Raw genomic sequence first — 17500 nt, forward strand, 5'->3', positions numbered from 1 at the left:
GCCGCTCTCCTTCCCCTCCCTCTCGGCTGCCAATCTGCTGCTGGTCGCCGGGGGCGTCACCATGGTGACGGGCTTCCTCGGTTGCCTTGGCGCTTTGAAGGAGCAGCGCTGTCTGTTGATGACGGTGAGAGCTCATTGGTGGAGGAGGCGAAGAATGATGACATCAAACAAAATGGATGACAGATAAATGTGGATAGATAGATAGATAGATAGATACTGTAGATAGATAGATAGATAGATAGATAGATAGATACTGTAGATAGATAGATAGATAGATAGATAGATAGATAGATAGATAGATAGATAGATAGATAGATAGATAGATCAGCAGCAGTGTGGAAAAAAGTACAGCCATTTTTGTGGAATGGTTATTATATACAGCCATAATTCTATTAAATTATAAGAAATATATACATACTGTCTGTATAAATATGTATACGAATACTGAAATATACATACATACATACTAGGGGTGTAACAATATATCGTGCCACAATATATCGCGATACAGAAACGTCACAATACGTATCGTCGAGGTGAAAACAATATCGTGATATGTTTATTGTATATCAGTGAACGCTGGCTACACGACGCTGGTAACAAACATGTCTTTTAACCTCAACTCCTCCACCTCTCATAGTTACCATTCTCTCTCTCTCTCTCTCTCTCTCTCTCTCTAGTTCTTTGTGATCCTCTTGCTCCTGGTGCTTACTGAGGTGACCCTGACATTGGTCCTGCACATATTTCACAAAGAGGTAAGTCTTCCATCTAATCTACATCCGCTCTGGTCACCCTAGTCACCTAGGAAACGTCTGAGCAATTAAGAAATCTATATATGTGTCAGGAGATTAATTGGTTGGTTCTGGTTCTTGATTCTGATTGGCTGGAAGCCGTGTTAAAATACTTTGTAACACACACCTGGGACCGCATATCATTCCATTTTCAGTATTAACGCGCCTCCCGTTTGATCCAATGCATTGTAGTTGTTGTTGCTGCTTGGCAACCCTTTTGTTAGGGGAACTATTTTGTTCAGCGGAATTGAGGGAATGATGCTTCGTTTTGAATAAATCTTAATATTTGACATTGCTGTGTGTTTATTTTACACTAATAGATGTAGTAACCGTTGTATAAAAGCAATAAACCACTCGAGGCCGTGTGTTATAGTGATTTTATAACAGCTAGGGGGGTTTTAGGTTAACCCTGACAACGCCCCCTAGCTGTTATAAAATCACTACAACACACGGCCTCGAGTGGTTTATTACGGAAGAGCATTAGGGCCAACAGCAGTTTTTTTTTTTTTTAAGCTTCTGAGTTTAAAGTCAGAAATTCTGACTTTTTTCTCAGAAATTCTGACTTTAATCTCAGAAATTCTGACTTTAATCTCAGAAGTTATTTCGGACTTTTTTCTCAGAAATTCTGACTTTGAAGTCAGAAATTCTGCGTTTTTTTCTCAGAAATTCTGACTTTAATCTCAGAAATTCTGACTTTAATCTCAGAAGTTAATTCTGACTTTTTTTCTCAGAAATTCTGACTTTAAACTCAGAAGCTTAAAAAAATAATAAACTCAGTTGTTGGCCCTAAAGCTCTTCCGTAGTTTATTGTTTAAATACACAACGTGTTGGAAATACATCCTATTAAACCCTCTCTTTCTAGCTGGACTCCAAAGCACAGGGCGAGTTAACGAAGGGGATGGAGATGTACCATACTGACGAGGGACTGAGGAAATCGTGGGACAACGTGCAGAAAATGGTGAGGAGGAATCCGATCCGAGGGATACGAGTCTAGTCTGTCTATAAGTCTATAGTCTTTCGCCTTAGAAGGTGCTGGTGTATAATTGTCTAAGGCAGATTCATTGAGCTTAAAGTCTCTTGCATTGCCTGACAGTTATGTTACGAATTTGATTGATGCATGCAAACTGCATACAAATCAATAAAATGTCTGCTTTGTTTACATTCGGTGTCCTCTGGATCAGTCGGAGACCATTTTGAGTCCTTAGCAAAATGATCCCGTGTTAATTCAATTAAATAGTATTTGTTTTTCTTGCAGTTCAAGTGCTGTGGGGTGACCAATAAGACGGATTGGTACCTGGTGATGAATAGTACACTGCCCCTGTCGTGTTGCTCAGCTGGGATGACCACCGGGGAGAGATGTGATGACGGATGGACCGAGGTTAGATCATGTGGTGTTGAGGCTTAACTAGTTACAGACATTTTCCAGCTGCTCCTCTAACAGAGTCCAGATGTGTGTGTGTGTGTGTGTGTGTGTGTGTGTGTGTGTGTGTGTGTGTGTGTGTGTGTGTGTGTGTGTGTGTGTGTGTGTGTGTGTGAGTGTGTGAGTGTGTGTTCACACTTAAAAGAATGTTTGGAATGTCCCTCAATTTGACAGTGCAATTATTTTAACACCTATTTTCACCCTCTCTATCTCCCCCTCTCCCAACACTCTGGTGTACATTCCTCTTCCTGCCCAACTCTCATTCTGCCCTTCACCAACACCAACTCCACCTTTCAACCCTCACCAACACCAACTTCACCTTTCAACCATCACCAACACCAACTTCACCCTTCGACCATCACCAACCTCTACTACCACTCTAACTCCCTCCTCCTCTCTCCCTCCCATACCACTCTAACTTCCTCCTCCTTTTTCCCTCCCATACCACTCTAACTTCCTCCTCCTCTCTTCCTCCCATACCACTCTAACTCCCTCCTCCTCTCTCCCTCCCATACCACTCTAACTCCTCCCATACCACTCTAACTCCTTCCATACCACTCTAACTCCTCCCATACCACTCTAACTCCTCCCATACCACTCTAACTCCCTCCTCCTCTTTCCTTCCCATACCACTCTAACTCCTCCCATACCACTCTAACTTCCTCCTCCTCTCTCCCTCTCATACCACTCTAACTTCCTCCTCCTCTTCCCCTCCCATATCACTCTAACTTCCTCCTCCTCTCTCCCTCTCATACCACTCTAACTCCTTCCTCCTCTTTTCCTCCCATACCACTCTAACTCCCTCCTCCTCTCTCCCTCCCATACCACTCTAACTCCCTCCTCCTCTTCCCCTCGCATACCACTCTAACTTCCTCCTCCTCTTCTCCTCCCATATCACTCTAACTCCTCCTCCTCTCTCCCTCCCATACCACTCTATCTCCCTCCTCCTCTCCCCTCCATACCACTCTAACTCCCTCCTCCTCTTCTCCTCCCATACCACTCTAACTCCTCCTCCTCTCTCCCTCCCATACCACTCTAACTCCCTCCTCCTCTCTCCCTCCCATACCACTCTAACTCCCTCCTCCTCTCTCCCTTCCCATACCACTCTAACTCCCTCCTCTCCTCCCTCTCATACCACTCTAACTCCCTCCTCCTCTCTCCCTCTCATACCACTCTAACTCCCTCCTCCTCTCTCCCTCCCATACCACTCTAACTCCCTCCTCCTCTTCCCCTCCCATACCACTCTAACTCCCTCCTCCTCTTTCCCTCTCATACCACTCTAACTCCCTCCTCCTCTTTCCCTCTCATACCACTCTAACTCCCTCCTCCTCTCTCCCCTCCCATACCACTCTAACTCCCTCCTCCTCTTCCCCTCCCATACCAATCTAACTCCTCCCATACCACTCTAACTCCCTCCTCCTCTTCTCCTCTCATACCACTCTAACTCCCTCCTCCTCTCTCCCTCTCATACCACTCTAACTCCCTCCTCCTCTCTCCCTCTCATACCACTCTAACTCCCTCCTCCTCTTCCCCTCCCATAACACTCTAACTCCCTCCTCCTCTCTCCCTCCCATACCACTCTAACTTCCTCCTCCTCTTCCCCTCCCATACCACTCTAACTCCCTCCTCCTCTTCTCCTCCCATACCACTCTAACTTCCTCCTCCTCTTCTCCTCCCATACCACTCTAACTCCTCCCATACCACTCTAACTCCCTCCTCCTCTTCCCCTCCCATACCACTCTAACTCCTCCCATACCACTCTAACTCCCTCCTCCTCTTCTCCTCCCATACCACTCTAACTCCTCCCATACCACTCTAACTCCCTCCTCCTCTTCCCCTCCCATACCACTCTAACTCCTCCCATACCACTCTAACTCCCTCCTCCTCTTCCCCTCCCATACCACTCTAACTCCCTCCTCCTCTCTCCCTCCCATACCACTCTAACTCCTCCCATACCACTCTAACTCCCTCCTCCTCTCTCCCTCCCATACCACTCTAACTCCTCCCATACCACTCTAACTCCTCCCATACCACTCTAACTCCCTCCTCCTCTTTCCCTCCCATACCACTCTAACTCCCTCCTCCACTCTCCCTCCCATACCACTCTAACTCCTCCCATACCACTCTAACTCCTCCCATACCACTCTAACTCCCTCCTCCTCTTTCCCTCCCATACCACTCTAACTCCCTCCTCCTCTCTCCCTCCCATACCACTCTAACTCCTCCCTTCTCTTCCCCTCCCATACCACTCTAACTCCCTCATCCTCTCTCCCTCCCATACCACTCTAACTCCCTCCTCCTCTCTCCCTCCCATACCACTCTAACTCCTCCCATACCACTCTAACTTCCTCCTCCTCTCTCCCTCTCATACCACTCTAACTTCCTCCTCCTCTTCCCCTCCCATATCACTCTAACTTCCTCCTCCTCTCTCCCTCTCATACCACTCTAACTCCTTCCTCCTCTTTTCCTCCCATACCACTCTAACTCCCTCCTCCTCTCTCCCTCCCATACCACTCTAACTCCCTCCTCCTCTTCCCCTCGCATACCACTCTAACTTCCTCCTCCTCTTCTCCTCCCATATCACTCTAACTCCCTCCTCCTCTCTCCCTCCCATACCACTCTAACTCCCTCCTCCTCTTCCCCTCCCATACCACTCTAACTCCCTCCTCCTCTTCTCCTCCCATACCACTCTAACTCCCTCCTCCTCTCTCCCTCCCATACCACTCTAACTCCCTCCTCCTCTCTCCCTCCCATACCACTCTAACTCCCTCCTCCTCTCTCCCTCCCATACCACTCTAACTCCCTCCTCCTCTCTCCCTCTCATACCACTCTAACTCCCTCCTCCTCTCTCCCTCTCATACCACTCTAACTCCCTCCTCCTCTCTCCCTCCCATACCACTCTAACTCCCTCCTCCTCTTCCCCTCCCATACCACTCTAACTCCCTCCTCCTCTTTCCCTCTCATACCACTCTAACTCCCTCCTCCTCTCTCCCCTCCCATACCACTCTAACTCCCTCCTCCTCTTCCCCTCCCATACCAATCTAACTCCTCCCATACCACTCTAACTCCCTCCTCCTCTTCTCCTCTCATACCACTCTAACTCCCTCCTCCTCTCTCCCTCTCATACCACTCTAACTCCCTCCTCCTCTCTCCCTCTCATACCACTCTAACTCCCTCCTCCTCTTCCCCTCCCATACCACTCTAACTCCCTCCTCCTCTTCTCCTCTCATACCACTCTAACTCCCTCCTCCTCTCTCCCTCTCATACCACTCTAACTCCCTCCTCCTCTCTCCCTCTCATACCACTCTAACTCCCTCCTCCTCTTCCCCTCCCATACCACTCTAACTCCCTCCTCCTCTCTTCCTCCCATACCACTCTAACTCCCTCCTCCTCTCTCCCTCCCATACCACTCTAACTTCCTCCTCCTCTTCCCCTCCCATACCACTCTAACTCCCTCCTCCTCTTCTCCTCCCATACCACTCTAACTTCCTCCTCCTCTTCTCCTCCCATACCACTCTAACTCCTCCCATACCACTCTAACTCCCTCCTCCTCTTCCCCTCCCATACCACTCTAACTCCTCCCATACCACTCTAACTCCCTCCTCCTCTTCCCCTCCCATACCACTCTAACTCCCTCCTCCTCTCTCCCTCCCATACCACTCTAACTCCTCCCATACCACTCTAACTCCCTCCTCCTCTCTCCCTCCCATACCACTCTAACTCCTCCCATACCACTCTAACTCCTCCCATACCACTCTAACTCCCTCCTCCTCTTTCCCTCCCATACCACTCTAACTCCCTCCTCCACTCTCCCTCCCATACCACTCTAACTCCCTCCTCCTCTCTCCCTCCCATACCACTCTAACTCCCTCCTCCTCTCTCCCTCCCATACCACTCTAACTCCCTCCTCCTCTTCCCCTCCCATACCACTCTAACTCCCTCCTCCTCTTTCCCTCTCATACCACTCTAACTCCCTCCTCCTCTCTCCCCTCCCATACCACTCTAACTCCCTCCTCCTCTTCCCCTCCCATACCAATCTAACTCCTCCCATACCACTTTAACTCCCTCCTCCTCTTCTCCTCTCATACCACTCTAACTCCCTCCTCCTCTCTCCCTCTCATACCACTCTAACTCCCTCCTCCTCTCTCCCTCTCATACCACTCTAACTCCCTCCTCCTCTTCCCCTCCCATAACACTAACTCCCTCCTCCTCTCTCCCTCCCATACCACTCTAACTTCCTCCTCCTCTTCCCCTCCCATACCACTCTAACTCCCTCCTCCTCTTCTCCTCCCATACCACTCTAACTTCCTCCTCCTCTTCTCCTCCCATACCACTCTAACTCCTCCCATACCACTCTAACTCCCTCCTCCTCTTCCCCTCCCATACCACTCTAACTCCTCCCATACCACTCTAACTCCCTCCTCCTCTTCCCCTCCCATACCACTCTAACTCCCTCCTCCTCTCTCCCTCCCATACCACTCTAACTCCTCCCATACCACTCTAACTCCCTCCTCCTCTCTCCCTCCCATACCACTCTAACTCCTCCCATACCACTCTAACTCCTCCCATACCACTCTAACTCCCTCCTCCTCTTTCCCTCCCATACCACTCTAACTCCCTCCTCCACTCTCCCTCCCATACCACTCTAACTCCTCCCATACCACTCTAACTCCTCCCATACCACTCTAACTCCCTCCTCCTCTTTCCCTCCCATACCACTCTAACTCCCTCCTCCTCTCTCCCTCCCATACCACTCTAACTCCTCCCTTCTCTTCCCCTCCCATACCACTCTAACTCCCTCATCCTCTCTCCCTCCCATACCACTCTAACTCCCTCCTCCTCTCTCCCTCCCATACCACTCTAACTCCTCCCATACCACTCTAACTTCCTCCTCCTCTTCCCCTCCCATACCACTCTAACTCCTTCCTCCTCTCTCCCTCCCATACCACTCTAACTCCCTCCTCCTCTCCCTCCCATACCACTCTAACTCCCTCCTCCTCTTCCCCTCCCATACCACTCTAACTCCTCCCATACCACTCTAACTCCCTCCTCCTCTCTCCCTCCCATACCACTCTAACTCCTCCCATACCACTCTAACTCCTCCCATACCACTCTAACTCCCTCCTCCTCTCTCCCCTCCCATACCACTCTAACTCCCTCCTCCTCTTCCCCTCCCATACCAATCTAACTCCTCCCATACCACTTTAACTCCCTCCTCCTCTTCTCCTCTCATACCACTCTAACTCCCTCCTCCTCTCTCCCTCTCATACCACTCTAACTCCCTCCTCCTCTCTCCCTCTCATACCACTCTAACTCCCTCCTCCTCTTCCCCTCCCATAACACTAACTCCCTCCTCCTCTCTCCCTCCCATACCACTCTAACTTCCTCCTCCTCTTCCCCTCCCATACCACTCTAACTCCCTCCTCCTCTTCTCCTCCCATACCACTCTAACTTCCTCCTCCTCTTCTCCTCCCATACCACTCTAACTCCTCCCATACCACTCTAACTCCCTCCTCCTCTTCCCCTCCCATACCACTCTAACTCCTCCCATACCACTCTAACTCCCTCCTCCTCTTCCCCTCCCATACCACTCTAACTCCCTCCTCCTCTCTCCCTCCCATACCACTCTAACTCCTCCCATACCACTCTAACTCCCTCCTCCTCTCTCCCTCCCATACCACTCTAACTCCTCCCATACCACTCTAACTCCTCCCATACCACTCTAACTCCCTCCTCCTCTTTCCCTCCCATACCACTCTAACTCCCTCCTCCACTCTCCCTCCCATACCACTCTAACTCCTCCCATACCACTCTAACTCCTCCCATACCACTCTAACTCCCTCCTCCTCTTTCCCTCCCATACCACTCTAACTCCCTCCTCCTCTCTCCCTCCCATACCACTCTAACTCCTCCCTTCTCTTCCCCTCCCATACCACTCTAACTCCCTCATCCTCTCTCCCTCCCATACCACTCTAACTCCCTCCTCCTCTCTCCCTCCCATACCACTCTAACTCCTCCCATACCACTCTAACTTCCTCCTCCTCTTCCCCTCCCATACCACTCTAACTCCTTCCTCCTCTCTCCCTCCCATACCACTCTAACTCCCTCCTCCTCTCCCTCCCATACCACTCTAACTCCCTCCTCCTCTTCCCCTCCCATACCACTCTAACTCCTCCCATACCACTCTAACTCCCTCCTCCTCTCTCCCTCCCATACCACTCTAACTCCTCCCATACCACTCTAACTCCTCCCATACCACTCTAACTCCCTCCTCCTCTTCCCCTCCCATACCACTCTAACTCCCTCCTCCTCTTCCCCTCCCATACCACTCTAACTCCCTCCTCCTCTTTCCCTCCCATACCACTCTAACTCCCTCCTCCTCTCTCCCTCCCATACCACTCTAACTCCTCCTCTCTCCCTCCCATACCACTCTAACTCCTCCTCTCTCCCTCCCATACCACTCTAACTCCCTCCTCCTCTTCCCCTCCCATACCACTCTAACTCCTCCCATACCACTCTAACTCCCTCCTCTTTCCCTCTCATACCACTCTAACTCCCTCCTCCACTCTCCCTCCCATACCACTCTAACTCCTCCCATACCACTCTAACTCCTCCCATATCACTCTAACTCCCTCCTCCTCTTCCCCTCCCATACCACTCTAACTCCCTCCTCCTCTTCTCCTCCCATACCACTCTAACTTCCTCCTCATCTCTTCCTCCCATACCACTCTAACTTCCTCCTCCTCTCTCCCTCCCATACCACTCTAACTCCCTCCTCCTCTCTCCCTCCCATACCACTCTAACTCCCTCCTCCTCTTCTCCTCCCATACCACTCTAACTCCCTCCTCCTCTTCCCCTCCCATACCACTCTAACTCCCTCCTCCTCTCTCCCTCCCATACCACTCTAACTCCCTCCTCCTCTTCTCCTCCCATACCACTCTAACTCCTCCTCCTCTCTCCCTCTCATACCACTCTAACTCCTCCTCCTCTCTCCCTCCCATACCACTCTAACTCCCTCCTCCTCTTCTCCTCCCATACCACTCTAACTTCCTCCTCCTCTTCTCCTCCCATACTACTCTAACTTCCTCCTCCTCTTCTCCTCCCATACCACTCTAACTCCCTCCTCCTCTCTCCCTCTCATACCACTCTAACTCCCTCCTCCTCTTCTCCTCCCATACCACTCTAACTCCCTCCTCCTCTTCTCCTCCCATACCACTCTAACTCCCTCCTCCTCTTCCCTTCCCATACCACTCTAACTCCTCCTCCTTTCTCCCTCCCATACCACTCTAACCTCCTCCTCCTCTTTCCCTCCCATACCACTCTAACTCCTCCCTCCTCTTCCCCTCCCATACCACTCTAACTCCTCCCATACCACTCTAACTTCCTCCTCCTCTTTCCCTCCCATACCACTCTAACTCCCTCCTCCTCTCTCCCTCCCATACCACTCTAACTCCCTCCTCCTCTCTCCCTCCCATACCACTCTAACTCCCTCCTCCTCTCTCCCTCCCATACCACTCTAACTCCCTCCTCCTCTCTCCCTCCCATACCACTCTAACTCCCTCCTCCCACTGTTTCCAGCCATGTTATCAGAAGGCCAGACAGTGGCTCTTGGACAACATCTCGTCGGTGCTGGTGTTTGGACTCTGCATCGGCATTGTCCAGGTTCGCATACCCAATCAATCACACAAGCAATGGTCAATCTTAAAGTCGCACTGAAATGAAAAAAGCATTCTGTCCCATTTTGGTTCACATAATTGGTCATAGTGTTCACCTATTCAACGATGTATGCCAAAAAAAAATACAAAATTCTACTTTTGTTGTAATCTTATATCAAAGTATCTAATTTCTTACTTCCTGGAAAACGGTAGGTCACGTGCAATGACGACAACAGGTACCTTAGATTTTAGGCCAATAATCTCACGACATCCACCCGTCAATCAACGCTATCCTTCTATCGAATCTGTCTAAAGTTCTTAAAACCCGCCCACTTGTCAATGTTCCAATCAAATTCCTCTAAACACATGTCCCGCCCTCATAGCTTGTTTACGTCGGAAATACGTCAAACTACGAAGTTAGATGATCTCAAACGTCCGTTTCAGTGTGACTTTAAAGAGATACAGATTAATTATTAGCCTGTTTAATTCAAATGCTACTCTGTTGATATGCAGCAACTATAGTAGTTTATGTTGTGTGCTAGCGGATAGTTAGTTGAAGATTTGTTGATAGTTGTTGTTGTTGTTGTACATGCACAGTCTGGAGTTACCTACTGTATATATCTATCCCAACAATAACAGACCAGTTGTCTGGCTAAGGATGAGTGAAAAGCATCAGGAAATTAAACCATGATCATGGTTATCGATAGGGCTACATGGATGGATGCATGCAGGACTGACAGACTTGGAGATATTTTCCAAGTACAGTAGGCCTACTTGTTTTTGAAGCCATGATCGTGGTCAGATGACCACACAAGCCCTGATAATCAAAGAATATTAACCATTGCAGCATTCAGCCAGACAAATCCATTGGTATTGCAGTAGCAACAGTCATACTGTAGTTTCCATATGTAAACCGTTTATCAGGACACGCTCCAAACCAAAAATATATATATTTTCCTTTCTACTACAGATCCTGGCTTTGATCTTCTCCTTGCTGATGTACTGCCAGATCTTGCGTGCTGAGAAGTACCTGGACTGATCTGAGATCTGACAAGTACCTGGACTGACATGAAATATGAGAAGTATGAACTGACCTGAGATATGAGAAGTATAAAGTGACCTGAGATATGAAAAGTATGGACTGACCTGGGATCTGAGAAGTATGGACTGACCTGGGATCTGAGAAGTACTGACATGGGGTCAGCGGTTTGCAGGCGGGACATGCTAAACTAGAGGCTCCTGTTGGGGGCCAACTATAAACTAACCCTGGATCAGAAGATACCACCGGGCTGTTCTAGAAAGATCTATGGAGTGATTGTGAAACGAGTAGATGAGGTAGACAGGTAAAAGGACGAGGTGATCTGAGGTGAAGAGAGGGTGAGGTAGACTGATAAAAGGATGAGGTGATCTGAGGTGAAGAGAGGGTGAGGTAGACTGATAAACTGCACTAAAAACATTTGTTTTGCTCTGTTCCAAATCAATACCAGATGTCTGTACTTTGGCTAGATGTGATGTTGCAATGATGGATGTTTTGTTGCTTATATTACACCTTTCCAAGGGTCAGGTACTGGATCTTGATGCTCGTTCATGGATATGAACTATTTTGTTGTTTTTGCTCATGATCCTAAATTATAGGATCAATTTAATGATATTCTCAGTGTTTTTTCTAGTCATCTTTATGTTGGAAAGTTTTTTTATATCTATATGGAAATCTAAAGTAGTTGATTGATTTCAGAGAAGACATACTGTATACTGTAGCTTTACACAACTGTTAAATATCTGCTTTAATGTCAGTGAACTCTGAAGTCGTATCTGCAAGTTAAACATGCATTTTTAAAAGCAGAAAAATAAGTCTATATTTCTAGACATTTCTATATTTTCTAGACATTTCTGTCTGCATGTGGAGCGGTTAAGAACTTGCACATTTTGTAAAATAGCCTACTCTTAACCAAATATATGAATCTATGATTACGAATGTGGTAATAGTTGACATATTTCAAATAAACTGTTATTCTGTACTGGTCCTATCATGTAAAGTGTCACTGGTCTAATGAACATTTTCTAACTAATAAGAAATCCTAGCATTGGCATCACTCACTTCAACAAGCTCCAACATGGAAAAGCCTTTTTAAAATCACCCAAACTTCAAAGGGTGACGTCACTGTACTTGTATGCCCTTTGAAGTTTTGCCACAATATTTCCCATAAATAGAAAACAGCTACACAGCCTGTGATTTAATAAAGACATACAAACAGAATATAAGCCTTTAATCCAAATAATATCAACTGTTAGCAGCGTGACTGGGCCCTTCTCAGCCGAGTCTCTGCCTAGTTTCTGTCCTTTCATTCATTGTAAGATCAGACACGGTCATATTATAGCTTATTAATCTTTATTCTTTATACCTGAAGGTTTATTTTCCTCTCGTATGTCAGGTTAAATGAGGCTGCAGCTTCAGGGAATTCAGCATTCCTCAAATCCTCGTCTTGAAACACCCCATAATACATACGTGGAAAAGAGTTGCCGTGGTTCCTCATCCAGCCATCTTACAAGTTTGATCTAATTAAAGAATAAAAAATAATTTTTTGAGGAAAACTCTCCAGGAACGACTATCCCATTCCTCTCAACACAAAGACGCACACACACCGCTTTCTCAAAAACACATTTATGAAAAACATTGAATACAAAATTCACGTTAATAAATACACACAAGATTCAAACATTAAATACACCAGTGGCAAACGTGTATCGTTTCTGGGGTTCGAGCTAGGACTATGACCAGTATAATTATGATGATACCGCGGTTATCACAAATATGAAGGAAAATGGATTTAAGGCATTGATGAAAGGGGCATCCCTCATAGAACATAGTGTTCCTCATAGAACATAGTGTTCCTCATAGAACATAGTGTTCCTCATAGAACATAGTGTTCCTCATAGAACACTGATTGGCGAGATCCTTTTCTGATCTGTCTCAAATAGATCATTATGGCGTGTCCGGACTCGCAGGAGAACCAGAACGCAAGCCCTGGAGATCAGGGTGGTCTCACGAGGCTAGCGAACGTGCCGCATCGTTAAAAACACATCATTTCCTGACTCTCGTCCCATTTTCACTTCAAGATCTACCATCTTCCCTTCCTTGGAGAATCGCAGATCTGATTTATAAACGCTGCGTTAGAGGAACTGTGGCCTAGTGCTAGAGTGTCCGCCCAGAGACTGGGAGGTTGTGGGTTCGATCCCCGGCCGAGTCGTACCAAAGACTATAAAAATGGGACCCATTGCCTCCCTGCTTGGCACTCAGCATCGAGGGTTGGAATTGGGGGGTTAACCCTAACCCTAACCCAGGGGATGATGGGTCAAATGCGGAGAACAAATTTCACACACTCAGGTGTGTGACAATCAGTGGAACTTAGTCTTAGTCAACCAGGTGACAGATGACCAGGCTAAGGGGAGGAGGGAAGATGTCACACAGTAGTTCAGAGGGTTGGGGTTGGGGAGGTAGACCAGCCTTATGTCCCTTTCCTCCACTCTTGCACACCCGCCCATCCCCCATACATGCCCTTCAAAGTACAGCACTGGTGTGAGTTTACACCCACTCTCTGGCCCGGAGATCCATGGAGGTGAGTGTTTTAACGAGCATTTGAGAGGAGAGGGTGGATAACGAGGAAGCAGCTGAGAGTGGACCGGAGCTCCACGCTGCCCTGGGAACTCCGGAGCTGTCAATCATACTCGAAGACCTCCTCCAGCTGGACGATGCTCTCCTGTGGACAGAGAATAAGGGATGGATCCTAAAAACAGAGGAAGGAAATGCCCCCTAGATGCTTGGAGTGTTCAGTGACCTCAGAGCGCCCCCTAGTGCTTGTGTTTGGTAGGTTGGGGAGAATAACCTTGTTATCTAATTTGTAACAAAAAAAACATCTGTATATAACCTGACAAAGACTTAGAAATGTACTATTTTGCTGGTGGAGAGCAATGAGCAACCAACCCCCACCCTCCTCAGAAAGACAAAAAATGAATACCTAGAATTAAATATCTATATATTTTTGTACATATAAATCTCTCTCTCTCTCTCTCTCTCTCTCCCTCTCTCTCTCTCTCTCTCTCCCTCTCTCTCTCTCTCTCTCTCTCTCCCTCCCTCCCTCTCTCTCCCTCTCTCTCCCTCTCTCTCTCTCTCCCTCTCTCTCTCTCTCCCTCTCTCTCTCTCTCTCTCTCTCTCCCTCTCTCTCTCCTTCTCTCTCCCTCTCTCTCCCTCTCTCCCCCTCTCTCTCTCTCTCTCTCTCTCTCTCTCTCTCTCTCTCAACACTCACCCATCCTCCCTGGCTCTTCACCCAGGGAGAGAAGTTCTCCATGTAGCGCTCGGCGTAGCCCTGCATGCGCTGCTCGCCGGTCGCCGTGACGACACGCCGCGACACCTCCATGGTGATGGCGACCCGGCGCAGGGTGGGACTCGCCGCGGCCGCAGGGGGCGGGGCCTCGGCCCGGCTGGCGAAGGTGTCCGGAGGGGGCGGGGCCTCGGCCTGGCTGGCGAAGGTGTCCAGGAGCTTGGCGAAGGACGCGTAGGAGAGACGCGTCAGCGTGGAGCGCAGGAAGGGATCCAACTCGATCTGAGGGGAGACCAGAGCTGTGAGTCAGACCCCTCTGTCCGAATTCCCATCCAATCAACGAGCGACCTCAACACTGCACGCCGTCGTTTTCAAATTTGTCTCCGTCGGTAAAAAGGCGGTCTGAACATAACCGCGACGAATCAAAATGAAACAACGTATCATTTTTTTTGCATTTAGCCCCCCAGGACTAAACCGCGCACGCTTCATATTTGAACACGCCCCTTAGACTAGCAGAACCCAGACCTTGGAGTTGATCGTGTCCGCTTCTGTGGACAGAACCTGGACCAGCTGTTTCACCACTTCATCCTTGTCCCTGGCTAGGAGGGAAGGGAAGGAAGGAAGGACACACTTCGTTAACCCTTTGAATACGACCACGTCACCGGCAACATTTAAAAAAATATCTAACAAATATTTAATAATATAAAAAAAATATCTAACAAATCAAAAAAATTCCTCACTCCAACACTTGCTGAAAGCTGAGAAATTGCGCTTTGTAGTATTATAGGGAAAATCCAATTAATATTCTAAATGTTGTCACTTTATTTTCAGGGTTAAAAGGATTAAATATAACACTAGCATATGCCGCTCATTTAAATATAACACTAGCATATGCCGCTCATTTAAATATAACACTAGCATATGGCGCTCATTTACTGAGCGATGGCAGGACAGAAAACAGTCATTTACTAAGCGATGTGAGGAGTTGAGGTATTGATAAATGAGGGCCATTGTTTTCAAGAGTTGGGCTTAGATTGTGCGTGTGTGTGTGTGTGTGTGTGTGTGTGTGTGGTTCTCTCACCGGGAGACAGTTTGTGTGGAGTGGGGCTGCGGTCGGTGCAGGGTCTCTTAAAGCTCTTTGACCTCTGCGCGATCCTGTCCAGAGTCACGGCCACGCCCTCGTAGAACTCAGGAGGGTGTGCTAAAGATGGCGGTGGGGGGGGGAGGAGAGTAGGATGAGGGTCTGGTTCCTACTGGAACCACATGAACGCACTTCCTGTATCATTAGTCAGTCAGTAGTTCTTCACTAAAGCTCCGGAATTCCCGAGTAACATAAAAGTAATAATCCATCGAATAATTATCCAATTATCACATAAAAGAAACATTTGAGATTCTTAAAAATTATATTAGCGTTTTTACATTAGACAACTCTGCTTAATGTTTTGGACTGAGGCATATTTTATGGCGTGCCTTCATTCCGTGTATGTAAATGTAGTAAGCGTTTGAAAAGTGCGGCGTTCTACGTCACCGCCTGGGCGCTCACTTGGCGAGGTGATGACCGGCACAGGCTCCGCCTCTTTCCTGATGGTCAGCGTGGACGGCCTCTGAGGTCGCTGCACATTCTCCTTCTCCCTCTCTTTCTCCCTCTCCTTCGCCCTCTCCTTCTCTCTCTCCCTCTCCTTCGCCCTCTCTCTCTCCCTCTCTCTCTCCCTCTCCTTCTCCTTCTCCCTCTCCTCCTTGTCCTTCCTTCTGAAGAGAAAGGAAAGCTGAGTCTTCAATTTCTTCTTCTTCTTCTTCTTCTGCTGCTTGCCGTCGCTTCCCTCTTCCTCTGACGTGGATGAGGGTGAGACCAGCTCCCCCTGTGGTAGAAGTGATGATGACAACGTTACAGGTTTTTACAAAACACATAGAAGATGAACAACTTTTAAACATCAGCTCCAAAAAGCCTTGTAATTGGCTGCCCGAAACTTTTAAGACAAGGTAATATCAGATCAAAGCCAAGTACCCACAATCACCCCCCTGGCCGCCTCCCCCCCAGCCCCTATTGGTCCATCACCCCCCTGGCCGCCTCCCCCCCCCCGGACCCACATCTGATCACTTTGAGCACCTTGTCTATACAACAGACAACAATAATGAATTCAGTTCTACTGTACACTCGATCACTTGAACCAACACCTGACAACACTTGCCGAATTGCACACCTTGTCCATACAACAGACAGTAACACCGTGTCCTAACTGCTCGCGACGCGACAGAACGCGACATCGCACGCTTGCTGTCCTGAAACCGTTAAATGTCCTGTTCTGTTACGTTATTTGTCTATATTCCCAACTGAAGACGGTTAAAGAACGAACGCCTGTCAACGCGAGCGACAGGAGGGAAATAGGAACAGGGCGAGCGTCAAAAGGGCAGTTAAAACGTCGCGCCGCTTCACGCTGCGTCGCTCGCGTCCAGTTAGGACATAACAATAGAAAACAACGCAATTGAGCACATTTTGTCGCTGACGCTCGCGTCGCGTGTAGTTAGGACACGGTGTAACGGCGGACGCTTGCCTCTTGCTGTCGTAGCGCAGCGGGCCGAGGCTGTAGTCTCTTTATGAAGTCTTTGAAGCCGCCTTTCTTCTCGTCCGGGCTGGACTCATCCTGAGAGTTCAAGATGTCCTCCTTCAACTGCCTCTTGGGGTCCTTCAAACTTGCACTGGGGAAGACAGACGAGGACACAACTACAGTTTAAGAATGATAATAAATAATAATACATTTTATTTGTAACACTTCATTTAAAAAAATTCTCAGAGTGCTACAGGTTTAAAAGGATAGCATAACAAAACACAACTGAACAAAAAGAACACGATTTGAACAGGCAAAGGCTGTCATGATGATGATGATGAAGGGGAGGTAACAGAACGGCAGGTGTAACAGAGACCCAGTCGGTAACAGCAGAATGTCACGTGTAACAGATGAGATCAGTAACCTATTGTATGGAGGGGGGGGGTGAGACAGGTATTCATGCCGTGGTGGTCTTTATAGGCCCCGCCCACCCTGTACCTGTACTTTTATGGTCTTTATAGGCTCCGCCCACCCTGTACCTGTACTTGGCGTGGTCCTTGTAGGCCCCGCCCACCCTGCCCGGCCTCTCATCAGCAGGGATGGAGAGAGAGTGGCGGAGGAAGGCTTTGAGCACCAGACGCGTGTCCGCTTTGGCCTCCACCAGGGAGACGGAGGGGGTGGGGGAGGAGGGCGAGGAGGGGGCGGCGGCCGCGTCTTCTGACATGTCTGACGGATCGAAAGAGCACAGGGAGGGAGACGATTACGGCTA

At 48.5% G+C, this 17500-nt stretch overlaps 2 protein-coding genes across 2 annotated transcripts in view; one reads left to right on the top strand and one right to left on the bottom strand.

Annotated features, from left to right (window-relative positions):
• Nucleotides 1–11764, top strand: part of tspan4b (tetraspanin 4b) — a 14631-nt gene extending 2867 nt beyond the window's left edge. Inside the window, exons 3-8 of the mRNA XM_084461060.1 lie at nt 1–124; nt 681–755; nt 1654–1749; nt 2047–2169; nt 9790–9873; nt 10837–11764. The exon at nt 1–124 is cut by the window's left edge and continues 68 nt beyond it. Coding sequence (XP_084317186.1) covers nt 1–124; nt 681–755; nt 1654–1749; nt 2047–2169; nt 9790–9873; nt 10837–10905 — 571 coding nt within the window. The 3' untranslated portion in view covers nt 10906–11764. The remainder of the gene's footprint in view (nt 125–680; nt 756–1653; nt 1750–2046; nt 2170–9789; nt 9874–10836) is intronic.
• Nucleotides 11765–13503: 1739 nt separating this feature from the next.
• The window catches only part of bcl2l12 (BCL2 like 12), an 8015-nt gene continuing 4018 nt past the window's right edge, over nt 13504–17500 (bottom strand). The window contains exons 2-8 of the mRNA XM_084461006.1: nt 17271–17457; nt 16738–16882; nt 15729–15858; nt 15267–15386; nt 14711–14784; nt 14171–14467; nt 13504–13624 (exon numbers count right to left, since the gene is read on the bottom strand). Coding sequence (XP_084317132.1) covers nt 13583–13624; nt 14171–14467; nt 14711–14784; nt 15267–15386; nt 15729–15858; nt 16738–16882; nt 17271–17455 — 993 coding nt within the window. The 5' untranslated portion in view covers nt 17456–17457 and the 3' untranslated portion in view covers nt 13504–13582. The remainder of the gene's footprint in view (nt 13625–14170; nt 14468–14710; nt 14785–15266; nt 15387–15728; nt 15859–16737; nt 16883–17270; nt 17458–17500) is intronic.

Source organism: Borostomias antarcticus (assembly GCF_949987555.1).
Source record: "Borostomias antarcticus genome assembly, chromosome: 35".
Taxonomy (NCBI): domain Eukaryota; kingdom Metazoa; phylum Chordata; class Actinopteri; order Stomiiformes; family Stomiidae; genus Borostomias; species Borostomias antarcticus.